This window comes from Cololabis saira, chromosome 14, assembly GCF_033807715.1.
Source record: "Cololabis saira isolate AMF1-May2022 chromosome 14, fColSai1.1, whole genome shotgun sequence".
NCBI classification, from domain to species: Eukaryota; Metazoa; Chordata; class Actinopteri; order Beloniformes; family Belonidae; genus Cololabis; species Cololabis saira.
In genome coordinates, this window is record NC_084600.1 from 31,212,768 (window position 1) to 31,238,317 (window position 25,550).

General features: G+C 43.4%; 1 protein-coding gene across 1 annotated transcript; it reads right to left on the reverse strand.

Moving 5' to 3' along the window:
* Window positions 1-1,892: 1,892 nt before the first annotated feature.
* Window positions 1,893-7,865, reverse strand: LOC133459260 (uncharacterized). Its single transcript, XM_061739134.1, has 4 exons — window positions 7,371-7,865; window positions 5,387-5,592; window positions 2,780-2,894; window positions 1,893-2,583 (listed from the first exon to the last, which is right to left on the reverse strand). Exons 1-4 carry the CDS (start codon window positions 7,857-7,859, stop codon window positions 2,425-2,427), a joined length of 969 nt encoding a protein of 322 aa, XP_061595118.1. The 5' UTR covers window positions 7,860-7,865; the 3' UTR covers window positions 1,893-2,424.
* Window positions 7,866-25,550: the final 17,685 nt, after the last annotated feature.

Consider the following 25,550-nt stretch of genomic DNA (forward strand, 5'->3'; position numbering starts at 1 on the left):
TTAATTTAGTATAAAAATGTGTTGAGACAATTAACAAAGAAAAGGGGAAATTCAAACTGCTGGTAGAGAAATAAAATAAGATAGCATTTGAAAAATAAAATAAAATCTACTTTATTTTTAAGAGAAAAAAATAAAAAATTGGCAAATATGTACTTTTTTTAATATAACAGTCAGATGCAGATGTTGATACAACTATGAGGCTACTTGAATATATATACACACACACACACACACACATATATATATATATATATATATATATATATATATATATATATATATATATATATATATATATAATGATGTTCTGGACCTTCGCTTGAGTAAATTTTCTCTAAATGGACCTCTTAAAGTTGAATACCCCTGCTATACAGTGTTTATATTTAATGGGCCCCGGGCCACTCTGTACTGAAAAAATTGGGCCCCAAGGTCAGAAAGGTTAAGAACCCCTGATCTATCGTGTCAAAGGCTGCTGTGAGGTCTAAAAGCACCAGGACCACAGGGCTACCTGAATCAGCGGCTAGGAGCAGGTCGTTAAGCACTCTCAGAAGAGCCGTCTCAGTGCTGTGGGCTGTTCTAAAGCCAGACTGGAATTTCTCATAGAGGTTGTTATTGTTTAAAAAGGATTGTTTTACATGGAAGTGTAGCCTCAAACGTTTAGACTAATGACAAGCGAGACCTTTGTGCCATATGATGGTGTTTCTTTCTTGTTTGGGAGCCGATATTGATTAGTCTTTATCTCTGTGGTTGTGCTGTTTGGGTGGATGAGTTCTTCTCATTTAACAGTGACTGTGTTTTGTTACAGTCATGATCATAAGACCACAACAGTTAATGACGCTAAGATGCTAAATCAATGGTTCTAACTTTGGAGACACGTCTGTTAAATATTTAGGAATAAATACATATTTAGGCCACGTTTACACGTAGCCGGGTATTTACAAAAACGGATATTTTCCCCTCTACGTTTTCAAAAAAATCCTCGTTTACACGGACCCGTATGAAAACGCTGTTAACGTCATGCCAGCCAATCAGAATCCTGGAAAAAACATCAACAAATGACACGTGTAACTTCCAGTTAAGGCTGATTTATGGTTCCGCGTTACACCAACGCAGAGCCTACGGCGTAAGGTACGCGGCGACGCGCACGTACGTTGTGCGTCGCCGCGTACCCTACGCCGTCGATTTAACGCGGAACCATAATTCAGGCTTCATGCTGCTGGCTGACGCGCTCACAGGCTTGAATGAGCAGGAGGCTGGACGGGGGGGAGTTACTTTTAAGTGTGACTTTAGAATATAAAACAGGTAAAATACAAGAAAATATTGACGGTGGCCAAACTAATTGTAAACACAGGTCGCACACATGACGCTGGTGAGTTTCTGGTGCATAATGTGACGTTCTGAAGCTTAAATCTCCGTTTTCCTCCGTTTTTGCCCCGTGTTAAGGCTGAATTATGCTTCTGCGTCAAAACGACGCCGTGTCTACGGCGTGTGGTTTTTGTACACGCAGAGGACACGCCGTCACATGCGCCGTCAGTGACGTGCACCTCCCGAAAATTGTAACTACGCGTCGAGGAGACGCCGTCCACACGCAGACCGAGAGGGCTGTGATTGGTTCGTTTGAAAGCGAAGCATTTCCGGTTTCCGGTTTGAAGCAGTAGTGAACTTCCAGGGCTTTTTTCTTCGTTTATGTGTGATTTTTTTTGTTTTTGTTTTTTGCACAATAGTTGTCCTTATTTCTTTGATTTACTGTGACCGGAAGTCAGGAAGATTTTTAGATTCTGATTTCAGATTCTGATCAGTTAACACAGTTAACCGTTAAGTTGATGGCTGAAATATGATAAAACTCAAAACTCTTTGAACAAATCATTTATTAGCTGTTGTTGTCAATAAGGTTTTATAATTTATAATATGGTTTTAATAGGTTACATGATATTAAACTAATTTCACATGCATAATCATCTTCGTTCAAGACATTCAAAATTTTCACTGACTACCGTTAGGAGGGAAATTATACTCTTTTATCTTCACGTGCACACAATTATCCCAGAGAGCACGATTTTTATCAGCCATATCTTCATATCAAAAACCATCTAGAGGCGTCACAGAACCTTCAGCATTTGTTTGTCCCATACTGTTCCAGCCACCGTGTCCACACAACGGCACCACTAATTGACAGAGGACAGCCGTCACCGTCAGCCCAGGATCGTTTCAGGGACAACCTCATAAAAGCTCACCTTATGTCAGTCTTACATGTGGGCTCTCAAAGGATTTATCTACACAAATCAATACCCACCAGGTCATAGCAGGAAGTGGGGGCCAAACAAAATGCAGTAGGAAAAAGAAAAAACATCCAGAAAATCAGGCTGTAAATGCTCAAACTCAATGGGAAAACTCAATGATAATTTTGCGTCTGAAGATTTTTCCTCACTGCCTCTCCAGAGGGAGGTCAACATCTGGCCACAATTCTTTAACTGCCTTTTCAGCAAACTCAAAAATATCATGTGGTGCTTTTCCATATGTCACTGAGGCTTTGGCACAATACTTGATGTTATTTCTGAGTTTTTCGAGATCAAACTTCAGCACCTGCAAAAATAAAAAACATCTTTAAATTAGCAACATTATTCATGCTACAGTTGTAAATACAATGACATCCATGCTTCCTGTTGTCAGTTTATCAGGCAGAAGAAACTGACTTATAACACTTCAGGGACTGCAAATGCTTTTCTAAATCAAATGTTTCAACTGTTCGTAACGATTGATGGGGGAGCAGTGAAAGTACCTGTCCCTCTTCCAAATGGAGGGCGACAGCGACGTGATCCCAAATATAAAACTCAGGGAAATCCACGTCTTTCACTTCCACCTGGTTAACATCACGCCTGTAGACCAACTTGTATCTGACAGGAAAACAAACAAACAAAAACACAAACATAATAATCAACTCTGCAGCACATAGAAGAGGTGGACAACCTGACGACCACAGTCCATCACAGCCCAACAGTTCAGTGCAGCATGAGCATAAATATCAAGCAAGTGTAGAAAGAAAACTGGAACAAATCAACATGGAAGGACATGATGGCTGATGGGTTTCTGTTTGCTGTGTTTACGTACGACGATGGTGGCCATGAAGGAGAAGGGAGGACTCAAGCTCAGAGGGGACACTGAAAGTGGTGAAAAGCATTTCCTGCACCAATAAAGGCCAAGTCAACACAGCCACCCACCCAGAATATTGAGGCTGTGCTGAAGCAAGTATGTTTCTTAGTTTTAGACTTATGTACTTTTAGACATGCCTAAGTCTAAAAGTAAGAAAAATGGCTGTTCCTTGGGAGCTGACTCCAAAAAGCTGGCTCCATTGAGCTTTTTACTATGTCCAAATTTGCAGCAGCCTGGTTTAAAAAAAACTCTTTTGGTCTCCTTCATTAAATTTCCCACCCAGAACAACTGTATGGGGGGATTTGTATGTACCTCATCAGGTAAAATTATATAAAACAACAAATGTATGTATTATAAGGGACAAGGATATGTAATAATATGCTGACTATACCCAATAGTTATCCATCCACTGAACCTGTTTTGTCTTTCTCCCTTGTCTTTCCCCTCTGTGCTGAGATGGCCTGCTGGTCCACTTGACTGTCTTATGAGCCGTTTTGTTCTTTGTGCACATTAAAACCATAAGCCCCCTGATCACAGAAGCAATTAACCTCTCCCTTCAGTCCGGCCACGTTCCCCCAGCTCTGAAAACGGCCATCATCACCCCACTTCTCAAAAAACCCACCCTAGACCCAGAACTCCATGCCTACTACAGACCCATCTCCAACCTCCCGTTCCTCTCCAAGGTCCTGGAGAAAGTAGTTGCCACTCAACTACAACATCACCTGAACGGCAATAACCTGGCTGAAAAATTCCAGTCTGGTTTCCGCTCCGCCCACAGTACTGAAACAGCACTGGTAAGGGTCACCAACGACCTTCTAATGGCAGCTGATGGTGGCTCCCCTTCCCTCCTCATCCTCCTGGATCTCACAGCCGCATGACACCGTCGACCACACCATCCTGCTACACCGCCTTCACTCCACCATCGGACTCCGCAATACCGCCCTGGACTGGTTCAGATCCTACCTCACCGGAAGAACCGAGTGCATCTCCTTGGGAGGCGTTAAAACCCGAACCCAGCCCGTCACCTGCAGTGTTCCTCGAGGATCTCTACTCGGCCTCACCCTTTTCACCCTGTATATGCTTCCCCTCGGCAGTGTCATCAGCAGGCACGGCTTGGCCTTCCACTGCTATGCTGATGACACACAGCTATACTTAAAACTGGACCCATCTTCTGCAGAGTCATCTTCATCCACACTCACCATCTGCCTGGAGGAGATCAAGGCGTGGATGAAACAACACTTTTTACAGCTCAACAGCGGCAAAACAGAAGCTATGCTCATCGGCACCCCACACCAGGTCAAGTCATCCCCCATCACATGCATCACCTTTTCTGGCCAGGTCATCACCAACCTGGGCGTTAGAATGGACCCCCACCTCAACTATGAGGCCCACATCAATCACCTCCGTCAAACATCCTTCTTCCACCTCAAAAACATAGCCAAACTCCGCCCCATCCTGTCCCCGAAAGATGCCGAAAAACTGGTCCACGCCTTTGTCTCCTCCAGGCTCGACTACTGCAATGCACTTCTCATCGGGATCCCAAGCAAGAGCCTTCTAAAGCTTCAATACATTCAGAACAGTGCTGCAAGGATCCTGATGAGAGTGCGCAAATATGACCACATCACTCCCATCCTCCACTCACTGCACTGGCTTCCCATCTCCTCCCGGACTGAATACAAAATCTCCCTTCTTACCTACCAATGCATCCATGGCAACGCACCCCCTTACCTCAAGGAGCTGATCCATCCTCAGCCCCCCACCCGCACCCGTTCAGCAAACAACAACCTCCTCAAACCCACCAAGACTAAGCTGGTCACTATGGGTGACCGGGCCTTCTGCTCCGTTGCCCCTAAACTGTGGAACGCCCTCCCCACCCACCTGAGAGAACCACAGACAGTTGACACTTTTAAGAGAGGACTTAAAACCCACCTTTTTAGCAAAGCATATGCCAGCTATGATAGATGATCTGAATGTTTTTTTTTTTTTCTTGTAAGCACTTGCACTTTGAGATTTCCGAATGGAAAGTGCATTATAAATTAAATTCATTATTATTATTATTATTATTATTATTAAAGGAAACAAGTAAATTGGGAGACGGCCGTTTGGGTCAGATCACACTGAGCATCCAGTTGTCTACTCTTGCATCCCAGACAATGAGGGTATATTTGGAAAAGTACAGGTACCTTTAGACACAGGGCTACCAACTGCTGCTCATTCAGATGTTTGTGGTTCTTACCCGTGAGTCTCAGACATGGCCTCTGGTCTCCAGATGAATGTACCATCTTTGAAGACGCAGATGGCGTTAGGGTCGTCATTAGGCACTTCAGGATAATTTGTGAAGTCCTGATTGTCTGGGCTGTGGACCAGCACAACATGCACCACTTCCTGTTTGTACAGGACAGTCTCATAGATCCGCATGATCGGCTCTTTATCGCCGCAAAACTGAGGAAAAGAATGACAAATGAGACCCTCACAGTTCATTGAAAACTTATTCATCAAAGTCAATAAATGTACCAATGTGAAATATCTGGCATTGAAAAGGAATTCAATGAAGAAGTCCCAAAATGTGCAGTTGCTCTTCTGACCACTAGGGCCAGCTCCATTGACCTCCAAGTAAAAATGTGTTCAAAATTACAGAAGAAATAAACATATTTAAAGTCTGGAACAATAAAAAGTTATAAATCACAATCTTCACTGTCACCGCTTAAGCTCCATCACCTCTATGTTTGGATCGTGATCGTGGATGAAAGTCCTGCCGATACCAACGCTACATCCCTTCATCTACACGGAGAGCAAGAGAGAGAGAAACGCTACTCGCCAGGACCAACAGCGGAGCATAATCTTCCAGCTGTTCCGTAAACCGTGAAGACCATCTTGTGTGACACACACATACGGACCAAGCACCAGCCATCTTAGTTTGGTTCCTCATCTGGCTGCTAAAAAGTGAGTTACTATCCATCGACCTCCAAGTTTAAATGTCCAACTTAAGAGCAGAAATAAACATGTTTATAGTCTGGTTCAGAAAAACTGTTTTGGTCTCAATCGTTTCATTTCACACCCATGACAACTCTGAGGGGGCTGAATGTTTTTGTGCCACGCAAGGAGAGTTCATATAAAGCATTACATTTATTTCTAATATGACTGATTGGCAGTTGGCTCAGCCATTAGCTAGCCATTGTCACTTCCTCATCCGTAATAGTCAATTTACTTCCCGTTTGTATTAAAACAGCATCAGCTAAATAATGCAACGGTCAGTTTTGATTTCACCCATGAGTTGATATGTAAAACGGTTTATCTCGCTGTAAAAGTCTGCCAGCCGCTCTGCAGATATTTGGGCGTTCAGCTAAAGGAGTTTGGAGCAAAGTTGACCTTGATTGAAATGTGGTGGGTGTGTTCCTGTGACTTGCTGAGCAACATTACTGCGCCCTGTACGAAGAACAACAGCCTTCAAAACCAGAAAAACAGGCCTCAAAAACAGTTTTCAGAAACCAGTGGGGCACGTGACTGAATGCTCCGTCCATTGTTTTATACAGTCTGTGGTATCGACTGAAGTTTCTGTGTCATGTTTAGTTCTTTGTTTACGTAAAGTTTAGATATCAGAACTTTTCCAGGTGCTGTTGATTTCTATCATCTAACACTCGTGTAAATACACTGATTCATTTTACTGAGAGAAGATGTTTGTGGTTATTCCACACATATTTGTAACATTTTCTGGTTTAAAGGCCCGTCCTCGGACTCCTTCCTTCTTTGTTACTCTACAGCGCCCCCCTTGTGACATGCTGGAACATTGAATAACAGTTACTTTGAGACCAATAGTGCTGTTTAGTCTTTAATTCCTGATATTCAGGTGGTGTCTCGTTTTGATTTATTCATTTTGAATGTTTATTTATGTCATTTATGTTATTAATAACTGTCATCAGACAATTATTAATAACCCTTTAATGACTAAACAAGAGCCTTTTTGTTGCATAACAAATCTGACCAAGTTCTGAAATAATGTCTGGCCCCTTGGAGTTGTAGAGACTTGGATGCACTAAGAAATAAAAACACCCAGCACATCTGTTTGTGAGCTTAAAATTACATCTAAGGTAAGAATTCATTATTAACTCTTTAGATGAGACTGAAAACACAGAAAAACACACCATATCCACTCGAACACCTTTTTCTCAGTGAAAGACACATTCCCAGTTGACCCTGGAGTCCTACAGATCCAGTCTTACCTGCTCACGGTAGGCCCCCAAGACCTCCTCCAGAGGGAAGGTGAAGCGGTATGAGCCCAGCCTGGACGTTTTCTCGAAGGCCGGGGAGGTGGTAAACATCGACAGGAAGCTTTGCTGTGCCGCGGCCTGCTCCTCCGTCCTCTCTGGGAAGGTCTTCTCCAGGAACCTGGTCTCAGCAGACTGAATCTCCTCTGGTCCCATGGCCAGACTCCACCAGACCAGGGAGCCGTTAAAAGGATTGTTGGGGTCCTCAGATGGATCCCTGAAACCTTCATCCCTCCTGATCCCACGTAACGCCCATTTATTTGTATCATGTGTCAGATACGCCATATTAAACTCTGGGTGGGGGCTCTCTGGGATGTTTTCTTTGTAGAGGTACTGGTTTTCCAATCTACGAGCTCGAGCTACCTCCTTCAAACGATCCAGATTTAAGTGCTCATTTCTAACAAAATGCTCCTGAAAATCTCTGCTGTTTTTTCGTCTCTCCATGTCTGCTGTCTATCAGGACAATAACTTCTCTGTCAGGCGATTGTGCCGTTTTATCTCTGAAACATCTGCCAGTTCAGACCACACCCACTTTTTCACGTAACCGAATTTGCATAACACTCATATAGTAAATATTCAAGTGCAGCAAACACAGAGAGGAGGGTGGGTAAAGGAAAGTCTGAGTCTGTCTCTGGGTTCCTGCATCCACAAACAGAACTTTGATAAGTGGTAGCAGATGATTGGATAGAACTTCTTTCAGCTTTTCCCTTTTATGGGTCGTTATTGTCATGTAATTTGTAAAGATGATGACATGATGATGATGGCATTCTTTTCTCCAGACTTTTACACAAATTGTTGGCCCCACAAATAAACTCTCTCGCCAAAACATCAACCACCCATAATACCTTGCACCCACTTACTGAATCAATATTACTTTACTTTTTTATTTAACTTTTTTTATTTGCACCATAAAAGAGAAAAACCAAAAACAACAATTACAGACAAAAGTAATATGTGCGGGAGAGGTTAAAAAACCCTCTACGGGCTTATAAAAAGCACCTCCCCAAGGAAATAAAAGAATTGACAAATAAATCAACAACAACAATAATACTGGTATTCACAAAATAAACAAGGAGCAGGGAACGCAAAAAACAAAAACATGAGAGTATGTAGGGTAATAATCCACATCTAATTTACTGTAAAATAAACGTTTAAGAGTCTTGATTTAACAGAATATTTTTAAGTCTTAACTTAACATTTTGATAGAAGAGGATGATTCAACAATGAACTGATAGGAATTCCAGATTAAGGAGCCTCTATAAGCAAAAGAAAACTGGCTGTGTGTAGTGCGACAAAAAGGGGGATGAAGTTTATTACTGTGTCTTGTGTTGTAAGTATGAACCTAAGAGTTGGCTGTAAAGAATTCATGAAAAGATTTGGAAAGCAAGTGGGAAAGATGGATACATTTATAAATAAATATGCATGATTGAAGTATGTTTATGTCGTATACTGACAATATGCGAAGTTTCCTAAACAGAGGGGCAGATGGAGAGAAATAATTAGAGAAGGTGGCTAATCTAACAAATTTCTTCTGAGTGATTAATAATTTCTGTAAATTAGAAGAATAAGTACTGGCCCAAACAATATTACAATAACTGAGATGTGGATAAATTAAACTGTAATAAAGTATGTTTAAAGAATTCTGTGATATAAAAACACAAATTTTTCTGATGATACCGATTGATTTCAATACTTTGTTGTTGACAAGATTGATATGTTCGGACAATGATAACCTTTCGTCAATTAAAACCCATAAAAATTTGGTAGAGGAAACCTGGGTTATGTCGTTATCCCCAATAGAGATCTTTGCATTGGCTTTACAATATGCTTTATTTTTTCCTCTAAATATAATAAAATTCGGTTTTTTTACATTTAATGTTGACTTATTTATCCGGAACCACTCACAAAATGTATATATATATTATATTATATTATATTATATTATATATATATATATATATATATATATATATATATATATATATATATATATATATATATATATATATATATATATATATAGCGTGCACATCTTTAGTTTCTTCTTTCACCATGGATCATGCTTTGGGAAGCTTTCTTTATATTTCAGCGTTATTTCTGCATAGACAAGATGAGTTTAATGCTCCTTAACAAGGTTGGTCTGCGGATCAACAGTAACCTCATCAGCGAGCCGTCGGTCCCGGGAAAGCTGCAGTTTGTCTGCAGTGAACACACATTGACACACTGGGTCGTAGCAGATTTGTTCATATTGTTTAAACTGTGTTTTGTGATTAATAAGCACGGTTTTTAATGATTTTACATTGGATAGATGTAGCAAATAAAAATTTTCAGACTATACAGCCCCTCAACCATCAGTTACATGTTTCACATGAGCAGAGTTCAGGTAAAACGGCCGTCAAATCAGCAAAAATGTCAGTTTGCTTGATGAAATAGATTAATTCCTGATAAAATAAGTGTGTGTGTGTGCACAGTTAGGCTCATGTATGCATGTGAATGAATGTAAGTTTGTGTGTACACGAAAGTACAAATGTGCATTGAGGCCTCTTGCTTAGACCTGATCAGTCACACATCCCTATCAATCAACCATCGAATCAGTCTTTGTCCAGGAATCATGGTGCAGCAGTTCACAGACAACATTCAAAACATCAGGTGATTTAATATGTGTGTTGTTTAATATTTCCTATATTGTGTTATTCTCTGTGATGCTTGAACTTAACATTTCTTGTTATTTTACCTGGAAAGTAAAGTTTAACTTTTCTCTTCTGGTCCTGTTCAGAGGTTGCCTCCGTACTTTCTCTGGAGAACAGTGTCAGTGTATCTCAGCTGGCAAAGGCACACCCACACTGGGCCCAGCGTGTCTTCACAGGGCAGCTACAGTGGTGAGATAGAAGCTAAATGTGTGGTGTTGGTAGTGTATTTTGCAGAAAAGTGGGGAATACACCTTAGAATAGGCCATGTATAATATAATTATAATATATAATAATGTTAATTAGCAATTTCCCTTAAATCAAATGAACACATAATTAATAAAAAACATATACACGTGTGTGTATGTGTGTGTTGATATATATATATATATACCTGTATGTATATATATATATATATATATATATATATATATATATATATATATATATATATATATATATATATATATATATATATATATATATATATATATATCTTTTTAAGTGGGAGAACTTGCACAATTGGTGGCTGACTAAATACTTTTTCATCCTTCTTTCCATTGCATACCTCCACCTCTCTAGATGTCCCTCCACCTGTTCCCTGCTCTCACTACAGATCACACTGTCATCTGCAAACATGATCCATGGAGATTCCTGTCAGACCAAATGGCCTTCCACTCTTCATCCTCTTCAATGCCCTCACCATTACTAATCTTTGGTTCTTTGTGGTCCAAAACAGTCACCTCTTTTACTCTTCATTCTCTCTCATTTTCCTGATTCATCAACTCTTCAAAGTGTTCTTTTCATCTTCCCATCACACTTCTGGCTGCTGTCAATACATTTTCGTCTTCATCCTTCACCACCCAAAGCTGCTGCACATCCTTCCCATCTCTGTCCCTCTGCCTCTCCAACCTGCATAGATCAGTCTCTCCCTTCTTACTGTTCAACCTAGCTTACGATTCATGATACGCCTTTTGTTTGAACTTTTCCACCTCTACCTTCTATTTATGCTGCATCTCCCTGGACTCCTGTTTACTCTCTACTGTCCCCTCAGTGTCCCACCTCTTCTTCGCTAACGTCTTTACCTGTATATAATCCTGTACTTCCTCATTCCACCAGCAAGTCTCCTTGTCTACTTCCTCCCAGATGACACACCAGTACTCTCCTGCCCGTCTCCCTGATCACATTACCTGCCAGTCAAGTCCAGTTCCATCCAGTCATCTGGAAACATGTCCAAAGCCTGTCTCAGCTCCTCCCTGAAAGCCACCCAACACTCTTCCTTTTCAGCTTCCACCACTTCCCCCTTCCACTTCCCCTGTCTTTGTCCTCTTCCTCTTTTTCACTACCAGAGTCATCTTCCATACTTCCGTCTTTGCTGTCTGATTACACTCCCCCAAACTACCACTTTACAGTCACTAATATCCTTCAGAATACATTGTCTACATAAATAGTAATCCCCCTGTGTGCTCCTGCCTCGACTCTTGTAAGTGACCCTGTGTTCCTGCTTCTGGAAGAAGGTATTCACTACAGCCATTTCTATCCTTTTTTCAAAGTCTACCACATCAGTCCCCCTGCATTCCAGTCCTGGAAAACCACACCTGCCCATCACGTCCTCATCACCTCTGTTTCTTGCACCATGTCCTTTGAATTTGGCTCCAATCACCAATCTCTCACCACTCTGCATCACTTCATCTAACTCACTGCAGAACTTCCTCTCTTCTAAATCACATACTACCTGTGGGGCATAACCACTGACAACATTGAGCATTACTCATCACTCTATCTGACACTCTTTTCACCTCCAGAACATTTCTAACGAACTTCCCTTCAAGTCTCCCACTCCTCCTCCCATCAGCACTGTGATAGAACACCTTAAATCCTGCTCCTCGTCTCCTGGCCTTGCTACCTTTCGACCTGTTCTCCTGGACACAGTTTATCAACTTTCCTCCTCTGCATCATGTCAACCAACTTTCTAGCTTTTCCTGTCATAGTCCCTACATTCAAAGTTCCTACTCTCAGTCCTAGACTTTTGACTTTCCTCTTCTCTCTCTCTGCCTACGGACACAGCTTCCTCATCTCCTCATCCTTGGGCCCACAGTAGCCCCGTTTCCAACAGCACCTTGCGGGTCAACAGCACTGGTGGCAGTTGTTAAAGGAGCTTGAGGCCGGATTGTGGCAAGATTTATGAAAAAAATCCGTATACATTTTAAGTTTTCTAGTAATAATGTCAGATGAAGCGTTCCAAACCAAAAAGAATGAGCCCTCTAGTGTATCTCTCCTTTGCCTTGAACAGGCTGTGTGCTGCAAAATGTGCTGCAATTCGGGCCCGAATTTCCCGCGCTGGGCTGCGGATGTGACGTCACATGACGCTGCATGCAGGTTCTCCCCGTTCTCCCGTGCCGGCTTCACTGTTGGCTGCAGTACCCCCGACGGCCGTCGTGGTGAAGGGTGGCGCTAGAGAGTCTCATTTCTTAAAAGGAGCCTCAAGCTCCTTTAACTCAGACCTCGACCAATCCAGTATGGAAAATCAGATATGTTATCGTATCATTTTTTATTTGGCATAGGTTTTACGTCAGATGCTCTTCCTGACATATCCCTCTGCATTTATCTGGGCTTGGGACCAGCACAAGGAGGACACTGGCTTGTTCCCCTCATTAAGTGCTGCATTATTGGAGGACGTCGACACCTGGATGATCAAAAACGGACCTGATGGAACTGACCTTCATCTGTTTTGATCTGTGCTGTGGAGGACATTGATGCTGGACTGCCCAGCAAGAAACTGAAGGCCAATTTTTCTCAAAGAGTGAAATTGTCTGTTTATTTTATTTTATTTAGCCTTTATTTATCCAAAGAATGTCTATACCTGGACCTAGATTGTATTGTAGTAAAGAGCCTCCAAGATCATCCGAGCTGTCCTTGCAACGTGAATTTAAGACCAGTTGTGCACCATACGGTAGAGTCAAACGTGTCAGACCAGACAATGGGGCAGAATACACAAGTAATACCTTTCCGTCTCTATAAAAGAGTCAGACTGGTACAGCCGCGGATGACCCTTTTGTAGAACAGGAAGGTGTCTATTATTAGAGAAGGGGCTACCAAAAGTACTGTGGTCATATGCTGTCCAAACAGTAATGGATGCTATAGTGAGAAGATTAAAAATACCCCATATTTCAGGTTAACAAGGAAACACCTTGATCCCTCCAAAATGTAGGTGTTTTGGTGTCAGACTGTTACATAAATGTGATCAAAAGAAACTGGGTGCCAGAAGTGTGGGTTACAGCAAGAACAGTCCAGCATACCTGGTCTATAACCCACAAACAGGAAAGGCGTCAAAGCACAGATTAGTAAAATTAATTAGAAGGAACATGCGCTGAAGGAAAGTGTTGAAAAAATAATTGTTTTCTTCGGTCAAAAAAAAGGCATAGACTAATATTAATATATAATCCATTCATGTTAATATTTCTATCAATCAGGTTACTTATTAATTTATATTGTACTCGGTACATTACATTCTACTCTGTAATTTACATTAATTTGCATTGTATTATTCAATGTTCATATTATTATTAGTATTATTTAATGTTCATATGCGCTGAAAATTCATGTTAATATTTTCAGGTTAATTGATCCATGTAATTCTTTGTATAAATGCTGTATTGTTGATTAATTGTTTGATTTAATGTGGACCCCAGAAAGAATAGTCTTCATATTTATGAGGACTAATGGGGACCCAATAAAGAATAAATAAATATTAGACATTTGTTCCAACAGAAAACATCACAGTCAGGGCATCAATTTAAGTTGCAGGTCAAAATGACCTTATTGTTTATCAGATGGATGTTAAGATAGCATTTTTACATCCTCTTATAGATGAAGTTTTCATGGGACAACCAGAGGGCTTTGAAGAAAAATCTGAGTCTAAACAATCATCTAGAACAAAATGGCTGCATGAGCAACCTGTCTGACCACTGAGTGTACAGGAATCAGAAGATGACTCCATACTTGTAATCATCTGGGTGGATGATCAGATCATTGCAGCAAGCAATGACAATATTCTCAGCATTTTCAAAGACAGCATGAGATCAAAGTCCAATATGGAAGATTTAAGGAAAATATCACATTTCCTGGGCAAACAGTTTGAACCAAGGAAAGGGGAATTTAAATATCAGAAAATATCCTGAGAATGGTTGAGAGGTTTGGGATGGCAGACTGCAAAGCAACAGTGACTCCATGTGAGCAAAAAGTAGATTGCATTGCAAATGAGGACGGCGAAAATGAGACCGTTAACCCTTAAAAATAAGGATTTGCACCGAGTAAAAATCCAGTGAGTAGACAAAGATCCAAACACAATGTAAAATATAATTTTATCCAAGAGGCACACGGAGAAAGAAAAATAAACATTATCTACTGCTCATCAGAAGATGTGGCTGGAGACATATTGACAAAACCAGTCACAAAGATAACGATAGTAAAATTCAAAAGGTGGTTCTTTGTAAATTAAAACAGCATGTCATGATGTTCTGTTTAGAGAGCAAAGGGGTGTGTTAGGTTGTGTGCGCTTGTAACGGCTGGACTGAAGACAATCGGAGGCTTGAGGCAGAGGTCAGATGCATACCAACTCGGTGTTTATTTCACCAAAAGAAGATACATCTACACAAAAACACATTCTCTCCAAAATGGCTGCAGACCCACAGCAGCACGTGGTCCTGGCAGCAACCGGGATTGATTATTTTTGGTCTTTTTTTTTTTATCCTATCTTGTCTGCACACATATTAATGGTTGATACCATGCCGGTAAAAACCTGAGGCATATATATGTGCATTGTTACTATATCTATATCTATATATATATCTATATATATATATATATATATATATGCATACACATACATACATGTATGTGTAGCTATGTGTGCGTATGTGTACATGTATGAATACATACATATGTATGTGTGCTTGAGTGAGTATGTGTATATGTCTATGTATGTATGTGTGTGTGTGTGTGTGTGGGTATGGGTATGGGAGTGAGTGAGTGTGTAATAGTCCTATCAAAGCTCCACCTGAAGTGTATCTATAGTGGGGGAGCAACCCCGCCACCCGCGAGACCAGGGGCCGGCGAGGAAGAAGCCGGAACCCAGGTCACCGGACACCCCACAGAGGGTGAGAAGAGGGCGGGAGGCAACCCACCGCCAGCGAGGCCCCACCCCCCCGCGCGGGCGGGGCCCCCATGACACGGGAAGAAGCAGCCAGGGATCCCGCGGCGGCGGACCGCGACCCAGGCAATCCCCGGCCACCCGGTCCGGGCCAGACACGTGGCCAGGAGGCCCTCACCCTCCAGGCCAACGACCCCCACCCGGCGAGGGGCCAGCCTGCCCGGAGAGACAGAGCCGCCCCGGCCGCCGACGCGGGCAGGTGCACCCCAAGGAGTCGGAGCTGAATGAGATACAGGTGCAGGAACCAGAGAAAGCATCTTGTCCTTCCAACCAACCAGCCTGTTCTAAGGAGGAAGACCTGTGTGTGGAGCAAGATCCAAATGAATCTGCTCCTGATATGGATACCAGTTTACAGTCGTTTGCTCCAGAAGGCTTTGTCTTCCAGGCCTCTGTTGGCTTGTCATCCTTCAAGCTGGAGCCTTCAGTTCAGCTGAGGGAACAGTCTCCCCCTAAAACTCCTCACCAATCTCCTCCACAAACATCCCACTCCTGACACCACTTGTTAGGATGGCTGTGTAACTCGTGTTTATTTCACCAAAACAAGACACCTACACAAAAACACATTCTCTCCAAAATGGCTGCAGACCCACAGCAGCACTTGGTCCTGGCAGCAACCGGGATTGATGAAAACTGGCAGCCTTATATACCCTGCCACTGACACTGACCACAACAAAAGGGAAAACTCACCCTCACCATACATTTAAATCTATACCCCAAAACACAAATACATGAAAATATATTTACAACTAAACTAATTTAAATAAGGTTAATGATAAACTACACAAATCAATTAGTAATCAAAATAAAAGCTGAAGAGTCAATCAAAGAGCACCCCTCCACTAGTTACTGACTCGGTTTCTCCTGAGCCTTTAAATTGGTGCTCAGCCCTTGCAGACACTTTTAACCTGAACACCCTGCAGAGGAGAAACAGAGGTAAGTAAACCACACAGCATGGCACAGGTAAACCAATCACATAAGCACATGTGTTGTACTATCCAAAACAAATGTTTGTCTCTTTGTTTTACAGGCTAGCCTTCAATTCCTCCCAGCAACAAAAATCTACAAAAAACACAACAAAATCAAGAAATTTACTGATGAACACCATAAATACTATAAAATACACAATAGCAACAAGTAATGAAGAGGGCCTTCATTACAGCGCTCATCAACTATATTGTTATGTATCTATGTTAAGTTGGTTTGTGTTATTAATGTTGTAAATACCATGCTTTTATTGTGAAGCAACTTCCTGTGTGAGCCCACTCGGAGTACTTGTGGACAAAAATAGGTTGGACCACCACCAGAATCTGCAGACAAAACTATCTGGTACCAATTTGACACTCCACTCTTGACTCGTATGTAGCCAACACCGTTGGCTGGGTTGGTGAAGATTCTTCAGACCATCAAAACCAAACTACACTTTATTCTACTGTTTAACTCAGGGGTGTCCAAAGTCAGTCCTTGAGGGCCGCAGTCTGCATGTTTTAGTTGTTTCCCTGCATCAACACACCTGATTCTAATTAACGTCCGTCACCAGCTTGTCATCAAAGTCTGGATAGTTCTGTTGATGACCAAGCTCCTTGTATCACGGTTTGATTAAAAAAAGGGACACATCTAAAACATGCAGGACACCGGCCCTCGAGGACCGACTTTGGACACGCCTGGTAACTTGACTGCATCAAGCACTGAGGCAATGGTGCTGGGTTTAATATGTTTGCTGAGAGTCGCTATGTTCAAAGATAGAACATCATTCATGATATGAAAGGAAGAAAAATCACAAAAGCTTTACCAAATATACTGTACATAAAGAAAATGTGACAGAACAGTCCAACATCCACAAACGGCAGTAATTAACTACATCTGTCACAGAATTAAGTAAAAGTACATACTTTTACTTAATTGCCCAAAATGAGCTACTTTATCTTTAATTCTAGGAATATAGCCTTACGAGATAAAATGTGTGCATACTGTACCATTAACTGTAAGAAGAACTGGGCAACCCCTCTGTGACATCATCCACAGGTATCTGAAGAACAATGTCTGCAATCAGTGTTGTAAGAGCTGGAATGCTCCGCTGGGATCCATGGATACTTGGGTACTTGGTCCAGCGTTTAATGGCCTAGGATGGTTGAAGTCAGCCTGCGGGTCGAGCAGGAAAACTTGCCAACCCCATAGAGTGGGAGTGAGCATCAGTGCGTCCCAGCACAGTTCAATTAGTGCTCATTTCAGCTCTGGCAGCACTCAGTTTTGGATGTCATTGGCAAGTGATCCAGATAGTCAACTTGGAATGGTCCTGAAATGATCTGGGGTGAAAGTTGCTCAACCAGAGGATCCAGCTGTTGGAAGAGGTAGAAGACCAGGAGGTAGAATCTGTCCAGTTGGTGTCCGGTTAGCCTAGACTAGGCTAGAAGTCGCCGACTGGGGATGAAGATAGCTGCTTCAGGAGGATAAACTTCACCCAGAACCCTCATCATAAATGTGAAATCTAAGGGCAGGACTTGCATTTAACAATGTGTACGTCTATGCATCATGGCTGCCACGAGTATTTTGCACATCCCCCAGACAATATGCACACGTATATGATGTACAATATAGGGTTAGATGCTAGTGATGCTTGCCCACGGTAAGTGAGCAGTCAGCAGCTCTGTAATCTGCTGCTCTGGTGTTGATCAGGTCAAGCAATCCAATGAAACGGGTCATCAAATTTTACCGTCTATTCAACATCTGTACAGTCAAACCTTGCAGAGTGCAGTTACATGTAGTGTTGGTGTTTCATGTCGTCAATTTCCCACATCAGTAAATCCAGAGAAACAGACAACAATGTAATATTCTTATTGCCATCTCGGATGCACCGTTGTTTTTTTCTGTCACAACTTTCACAAAATTGTTTCAGACAATTTAATCCAGACATGTAAACCAGTTGTGAGAATTACAAAAAAAAAAATGTATTCAGAAAGAGATCACTCTGGAGGATTTTATGTTTTTAGGTTCATTTTATGTTCATACCTTTGTTGTAAAGTGTGAACATTTTAATTTTCACTGTTCTCTCTGTGGCATCCTTCAGAGTAAAAAAAAACAACTTGCCAATTTCTAATCACTCTTTCTGCTCTGAGGTTAGACATTTCAACATGGACGTTAAACGTGGTCAGTCAATTTACAACAAGCTTTGCAACGTTTGTACCCTTTCTTTCTGTCTTGGAATAATCCACTCCCTATTATGCAATTTTCATTTTTCTAACATTAAAAAAAAAATAGATTTAAACACTGGTTTTATTTGACTGGCTTAACTTGAATTTTAAGCCTGTTTTCATCCAAAATAGTGACAGGTTAGTGATCTCCACGGAGCACCTTTAAGGGTCTGAGGTCCTCCATCACACTGGAGTTTTATAAATGAAGGACCCCGTGAGCAGAGTCAAGTAAAGGGCCCCCAGAAAGCTGTGGTACTGGATGTTGGTGCTGGATGTTAGTGCTGGATGTTAGTGCTGGATGTTGGTGCTGGATGTTGGTGCTGGATGTTAGTGCTGGATGTTAGTGTTGGATGTCATTGCTGGATGTTAGTGCTGGATGTCATTGCTGGATGTTAGTGCTGGATGTTAGTGCTGGATGTTAGTGCTGGATGTTGATACTGGATGTTAGTGCTGGATGTTGGTGCTGGATGTTAGTGCTGGATGTTGATACTGGATGTTAGTGCTGGATCTTAGTGCTGGATGTTGGTGCTGGATGTTGGTGCTGGATGTTAGTGCTGGATGTCAGTGCTGGATGTTAGTGCTGGATGTTAGTGCTGGATGTTAGTGCTGGATGTTAGTGCTGGATGTTGATACTGGATGTTAGTGCTGGATCTTAGTGCTGGATGTTGGTACTGGATGTTGGTGTTGGAACTGGATGTTAGTGCTGGATGTTGGTACTGGATGTTGGTGCTGGATGTTGATACTGGATGTTAGTGCTGGATCTTAGTGCTGGATGTTGATGCTGGATGTTGGTGCTGGATGTTAATGCTGGATGTTGGTGCTGGATGTTGATGCTGGATGTTAGTGCTGGATGTTGGTACTGGATGTTGGTGCTGGATGTTGGTGCTGGATGTTGGTGCTGGATGTTGGTGCTGGATGTTAGTGCTGGATGTTAGTGCTGGATCTTAGTGCTGGATGTTGGTACTGGATGTTAATGCTGGATGTTGGTGCTGGATGTTGGTGCTGGATGTTGGTACTGGATGTTGGTGCTGGATGTTGATACTGGATGTTGGTACTGGATGTTGGTGCTGGATGTTGGTGCTGGATGTTGGTGCTGGATGTTGGTGCTGGATGTTGGTACTGGATGTTGGTGCTGGATGTTGGTGCTGGATGTTGGTGCTGGATGTTGGTGCTGGATGTTAGTGCTGGATGTTAGTGCTGGATCTTAGTGCTGGATGTTGGTACTGGATGTTAATGCTGGATGTTGGTGCTGGATGTTGGTGCTGGATGTTGGTACTGGATGTTGGTGCTGGATGTTGATACTGGATGTTGGTACTGGATGTTGGTGCTGGATGTTGGTGCTGGATGTTGGTGCTGGATGTTGGTGCTGGATGTTGGTGCTGGATGTTGGTGCTGGATGTTGGTGCTGGATGTTGGTGCTGGATGTTGGTGCTGGATTTTGATGCTGGATGTTAATGCTGGATGTTGGTGCTGGATGTTGGTGCTGGATGTTGATGCTGGATGTTAGTGTTGGATGTTGGTGCTGGATGTTAGTGTTGGATGTTGGTGCTGGATGTTAGTGCTGGATGTTGGTGCTGGATGATGGTGCTGGATGTTGGTACTGGATGTTGGTGCTGGATGTTAGTGCTGGATGTTAGTGCTGGATGTTGGTACTGGATGTTGGTGCTGGATGTTGGTGCTGGATGTTGGTGCTGGATGTTGGTGCTGGATTTTGATGCTGGATGTTAGTGCTGGATGTTAATGCTGGATGTTGGTGCTGGATGTTAATGCTGGATGTTGGTGCTGGATGTTGGTGCTGGATGTTAGTGCTGGATGTTGGTGCTGGATGTTAGTGCTGGATGTTAATGCTGGATGTTGGTGCTGGATGTTAATGCTGGATGTTGGTGCTGGATGTTAGTGCTGGATGTCAGTGCTGGATGTTAGTGCTGGATGTTAGTGCTGGATGTTAGTGCTGGATGTTAGTGCTGGATGTTGATACTGGATGTTAGTGCTGGATCTTAGTGCTGGATGTTGGTACTGGATGTTAATGCTGGATGTTGGTGCTGGATGTTGGTGCTGGATGTTGGTGTTGGAACTGGATGTTAGTGCTGGATGTTGGTACTGGATGTTGGTGCTGGATGTTGGTGCTGGATGTTGATACTGGATGTTAGTGCTGGATCTTAGTGCTGGATGTTGATGCTGGATGTTGGTGCTGGATGTTAATGCTGGATGTTGGTGCTGGATGTTGATGCTGGATGTTAGTGCTGGATGTTGGTACTGGATGTTAATGCTGGATGTTGGTGCTGGATGTTGGTGCTGGATGTTGGTACTGGATGTTGGTGCTGGATGTTGGTGCTGGATGTTGGTGCTGGATGTTGGTGCTGGATGTTGGTGCTGGATGTTGATGCTGGATGTTGATACTGGATGTTGGTGCTGGATGTTGGTGCTGGATGTTGGTGCTGGATTTTGATGCTGGATGTTGATACTGGATGTTGGTGCTGGATGTTGGTACTGGATGTTAGTGTTGGATGTTGGTGCTGGATGTTAGTGTTGGATGTTGGTGCTGGATGTTAGTGCTGGATGTTGGTGCTGGATGATGGTGCTGGATGTTGGTACTGGATGTTGGTGCTGGATGTTAGTGCTGGATGTTAGTGCTGGATGTTGGTGCTGGATGTTGGTGCTGGATGTTAGTGCTGGATGTTAGTGTTGGATGTTGGTTTTGGATGTTGGTACTGGATGTTGGTGCTGGATGTTGGTACTGGATGTTGGTGTTGGAACTGGATGTTAGTGCTGGATGTTAGTGCTGGATGTTGGTGCTGGATGTTGATGCTGGATGTTAGTGCTGGATGTTGGTACTGGATGTTGGTGCTGGATGTTGGTGCTGGATGTTGGTGCTGGATGTTGGTGCTGGATGTTGGTGCTGGATGTTGGTGCTGGATGTTAGTGCTGGATGTTGGTGCTGGATTTTGATGCTGGATGTTAGTGCTGGATGTTGATGCTGGATGTTTATACTGGATGTTGGTGCTGGATGTTGGTGCTGGATTTTGATGCTGGATGTTGATACTGGATGTTGGTGCTGGATGTTAGTGCTGGATGTTGGTGCTGGATGTTGGTGCTGGATGTTAGTGTTGGATGTTGGTGCTGGATGTTAGTGCTGGATGTTGGTGCTGGATGTTGGTGCTGGATTTTGATGCTGGATGTTGATACTGGATGTTGGTGCTGGATGTTAGTGCTGGATGTTGGTGCTGGATGTTGGTGCTGGATTTTGATGCTGGATGTTGATACTGGATGTTGGTGCTGGATGTTGGTACTGGATGTTAGTGCTGGATGTTGATGCTGGATGTTTATACTGGATGTTGGTGCTGGATGTTGGTGCTGGATTTTGATGCTGGATGTTGATACTGGATGTTGGTGCTGGATGTCAGTGCTGGATGTTGGTGTTGGATGTTAGTGTTGGATGTTGGTGCTGGATGTTATTGCTGGATGTTATTGCTGGATGTTAGTGCTGGATCTTAGTGCTGGATGTTGGTGCTGGATGTTGGTGCTGGATGTTGGTGCTGGATGTTAGTGCTGGATGTTAGTGCTGGATGTTGGTTTTGGATGTTGGTACTGGATGTTGGTGCTGGATGTTGGTGCTGGATGTTAGTGCTGGATGTTAGTGCTGGATGTTAGTGCTGGATGTTGGTGCTGGATGTTAGTGCTGGATGTTAGTGTTGGATGTTGGTGCTGGATGTTAGTGTTGGATGTTGGTTTTGGATGTTGGTACTGGATGTTGGTGCTGGATGTTGGTGTTGGAACTGGATGTTAGTGCTGGATGTTAGTGCTGGATGTTGGTTCTGGATGTTAGTGTTGGATGTCAGTGCTGGATGTCAGTGTTGGATGTCATTGCTGGATGTTGGTGCTGGATGTTGGTGCTGGATGTCAGTGCTGGATGTCAGTGTTGGATGTCAGTGCTGGATGTTAGTGCTGGATGTTGTTGCTGGATGTTGGTGCTGGATGTCAGTGCTGGATGTCAGTGTTGGATGTTGGTGCTGGATGTCAGTGCTGGATGTTGGTACTGGATGTTGGTGCTGGATGTCAGTGCTGGATGTCAGTGTTGGATGTTGGTGCTGGATGTCAGTGCTGGATGTTGGTGCTGGAAGTCAGTGCTGGATGTTGGTGCTGGGTGTTGGATGTTGGTGCTGGATGTCAGTGTTGGATGTTGGTGCTGGATGTCAGTGCTGGATGTCAGTGTTGGATGTTGGTGCTGGATGTCAGTGCTGGATGTTGGTGCTGGAAGTCAGTGCTGGATGTTGGTGCTGGGTGTTGGATGTTGGTGCTGGATGTCAGTGTTGGATGTTGGTGCTGGATGTTAGTGCTGGATGTTAGTGCTGGATGTTAGTGCTGGATGTTGATACTGGATGTTAGTGCTGGATCTTAGTGCTGGATGTTGGTACTGGATGTTGGTGTTGGAACTGGATGTTAGTGCTGGATGTTGGTACTGGATGTTGGTGCTGGATGTTGGTGCTGGATGTTGATACTGGATGTTAGTGCTGGATCTTAGTGCTGGATGTTGATGCTGGATGTTGGTGCTGGATGTTAATGCTGGATGTTGGTGCTGGATGTTGATGCTGGATGTTAGTGCTGGATGTTGGTACTGGATGTTGGTGCTGGATGTTGGTGCTGGATGTTGGTGCTGGATGTTGGTGCTGGATGTTAGTGCTGGATGTTAGTGCTGGATCTTAGTGCTGGATGTTGGTACTGGATGTTAATGCTGGATGTTGGTGCTGGATGTTGGTGCTGGATGTTGGTACTGGATGTTGGTGCTGGATGTTGATACTGGATGTTGGTACTGGATGTTGGTGCTGGATGTTGGTGCTGGATGTTGGTGCTGGATGTTGGTGCTGGATGTTGGTGCTGGATGTTGGTGCTGGATGTTGGTGCTGGATTTTGATGCTGGATGTTGATACTGGATGTTGGTGCTGGATGTTGGTACTGGATGTTGGTGCTGGATGTTGGTGCTGGATGTTGGTGCTGGATGTTGGTGCTGGATTTTGATGCTGGATGTTAATGCTGGATGTTGGTGCTGGATGTTGGTGCTGGATGTTGATGCTGGATGTTGATGCTGGATGTTAGTGTTGGATGTTGGTGCTGGATGTTAGTGTTGGATGTTGGTGCTGGATGTTAGTGCTGGATGTTGGTGCTGGATGATGGTGCTGGATGTTGGTACTGGATGTTGGTGCTGGATGTTAGTGCTGGATGTTAGTGCTGGATGTTGGTACTGGATGTTGGTGCTGGATGTTGGTGCTGGATGTTGGTGCTGGATGTTGGTGCTGGATTTTGATGCTGGATGTTAGTGCTGGATGTTAATGCTGGATGTTGGTGCTGGATGTTAATGCTGGATGTTGGTGCTGGATGTTGGTGCTGGATGTTAGTGCTGGATGTTGGTGCTGGATGTTAGTGCTGGATGTTAATGCTGGATGTTGGTGCTGGATGTTAATGCTGGATGTTGGTGCTGGATGTTAGTGCTGGATGTCAGTGCTGGATGTTAGTGCTGGATGTTAGTGCTGGATGTTAGTGCTGGATGTTGATACTGGATGTTAGTGCTGGATCTTGGTGCTGGATGTTGGTACTGGATGTTAATGCTGGATGTTGGTGCTGGATGTTGGTGCTGGATGTTGGTGTTGGAACTGGATGTTAGTGCTGGATGTTGGTACTGGATGTTGGTGCTGGATGTTGGTGCTGGATGTTGATACTGGATGTTAGTGCTGGATCTTAGTGCTGGATGTTGATGCTGGATGTTGGTGCTGGATGTTAATGCTGGATGTTGGTGCTGGATGTTGATGCTGGATGTTAGTGCTGGATGTTGGTACTGGATGTTAATGCTGGATGTTGGTGCTGGATGTTGGTGCTGGATGTTGGTACTGGATGTTGGTGCTGGATGTTGGTGCTGGATGTTGGTGCTGGATGTTGGTGCTGGATGTTGGTGCTGGATGTTGATGCTGGATGTTGATACTGGATGTTGGTGCTGGATGTTGGTGCTGGATGTTGGTGCTGGATTTTGATGCTGGATGTTGATACTGGATGTTGGTGCTGGATGTTGGTACTGGATGTTAGTGTTGGATGTTGGTGCTGGATGTTAGTGTTGGATGTTGGTGCTGGATGTTAGTGCTGGATGTTGGTGCTGGATGATGGTGCTGGATGTTGGTACTGGATGTTGGTGCTGGATGTTAGTGCTGGATGTTAGTGCTGGATGTTAGTGCTGGATGTTGGTGCTGGATGTTGGTGCTGGATGTTAGTGCTGGATGTTAGTGTTGGATGTTGGTTTTGGATGTTGGTACTGGATGTTGGTGCTGGATGTTGGTACTGGATGTTGGTGTTGGAACTGGATGTTAGTGCTGGATGTTAGTGCTGGATGTTGGTGCTGGATGTTGATGCTGGATGTTAGTGCTGGATGTTGGTACTGGATGTTGGTGCTGGATGTTGGTGCTGGATGTTGGTGCTGGATGTTGGTGCTGGATGTTGGTGCTGGATGTTGGTGCTGGATGTTGGTGCTGGATGTTAGTGCTGGATGTTGGTGCTGGATTTTGATGCTGGATGTTAGTGCTGGATGTTGATGCTGGATGTTTATACTGGATGTTGGTGCTGGATGTTGGTGCTGGATTTTGATGCTGGATGTTGATACTGGATGTTGGTGCTGGATGTTAGTGCTGGATGTTGGTGCTGGATGTTGGTGCTGGATGTTAGTGTTGGATGTTGGTGCTGGATGTTAGTGCTGGATGTTGGTGCTGGATGTTGGTGCTGGATTTTGATGCTGGATGTTGATACTGGATGTTGGTGCTGGATGTTAGTGCTGGATGTTGGTGCTGGATGTTGGTGCTGGATTTTGATGCTGGATGTTGATACTGGATGTTGGTGCTGGATGTTGGTACTGGATGTTAGTGCTGGATGTTGATGCTGGATGTTTATACTGGATGTTGGTGCTGGATGTTGGTGCTGGATTTTGATGCTGGATGTTGATACTGGATGTTGGTGCTGGATGTCAGTGCTGGATGTTGGTGTTGGATGTTAGTGTTGGATGTTGGTGCTG

What these genes read in the sequence shown, in the direction of transcription:
- LOC133459260 (XM_061739134.1), bottom strand. Translation starts at nt 7,859, where the DNA reads ATGGAGAGACGAAAAAACAGCAGAGATTTTCAGGAGCATTTTGTTAGA. An exon ending in GCCATGTCTGAGACTCACGG is followed by an intron (nt 2,895 to 5,386) that starts GTAAGAACCACA and finishes TTTTCCTGTCAG; the next exon opens with ATACAAGTTGGTCTACAGGC. An exon ending in TCCATTTGGAAGAGGGACAG is followed by an intron (nt 2,584 to 2,779) that starts GTACTTTCACTG and finishes TTATTTTTGCAG; the next exon opens with GTGCTGAAGTTTGATCTCGA.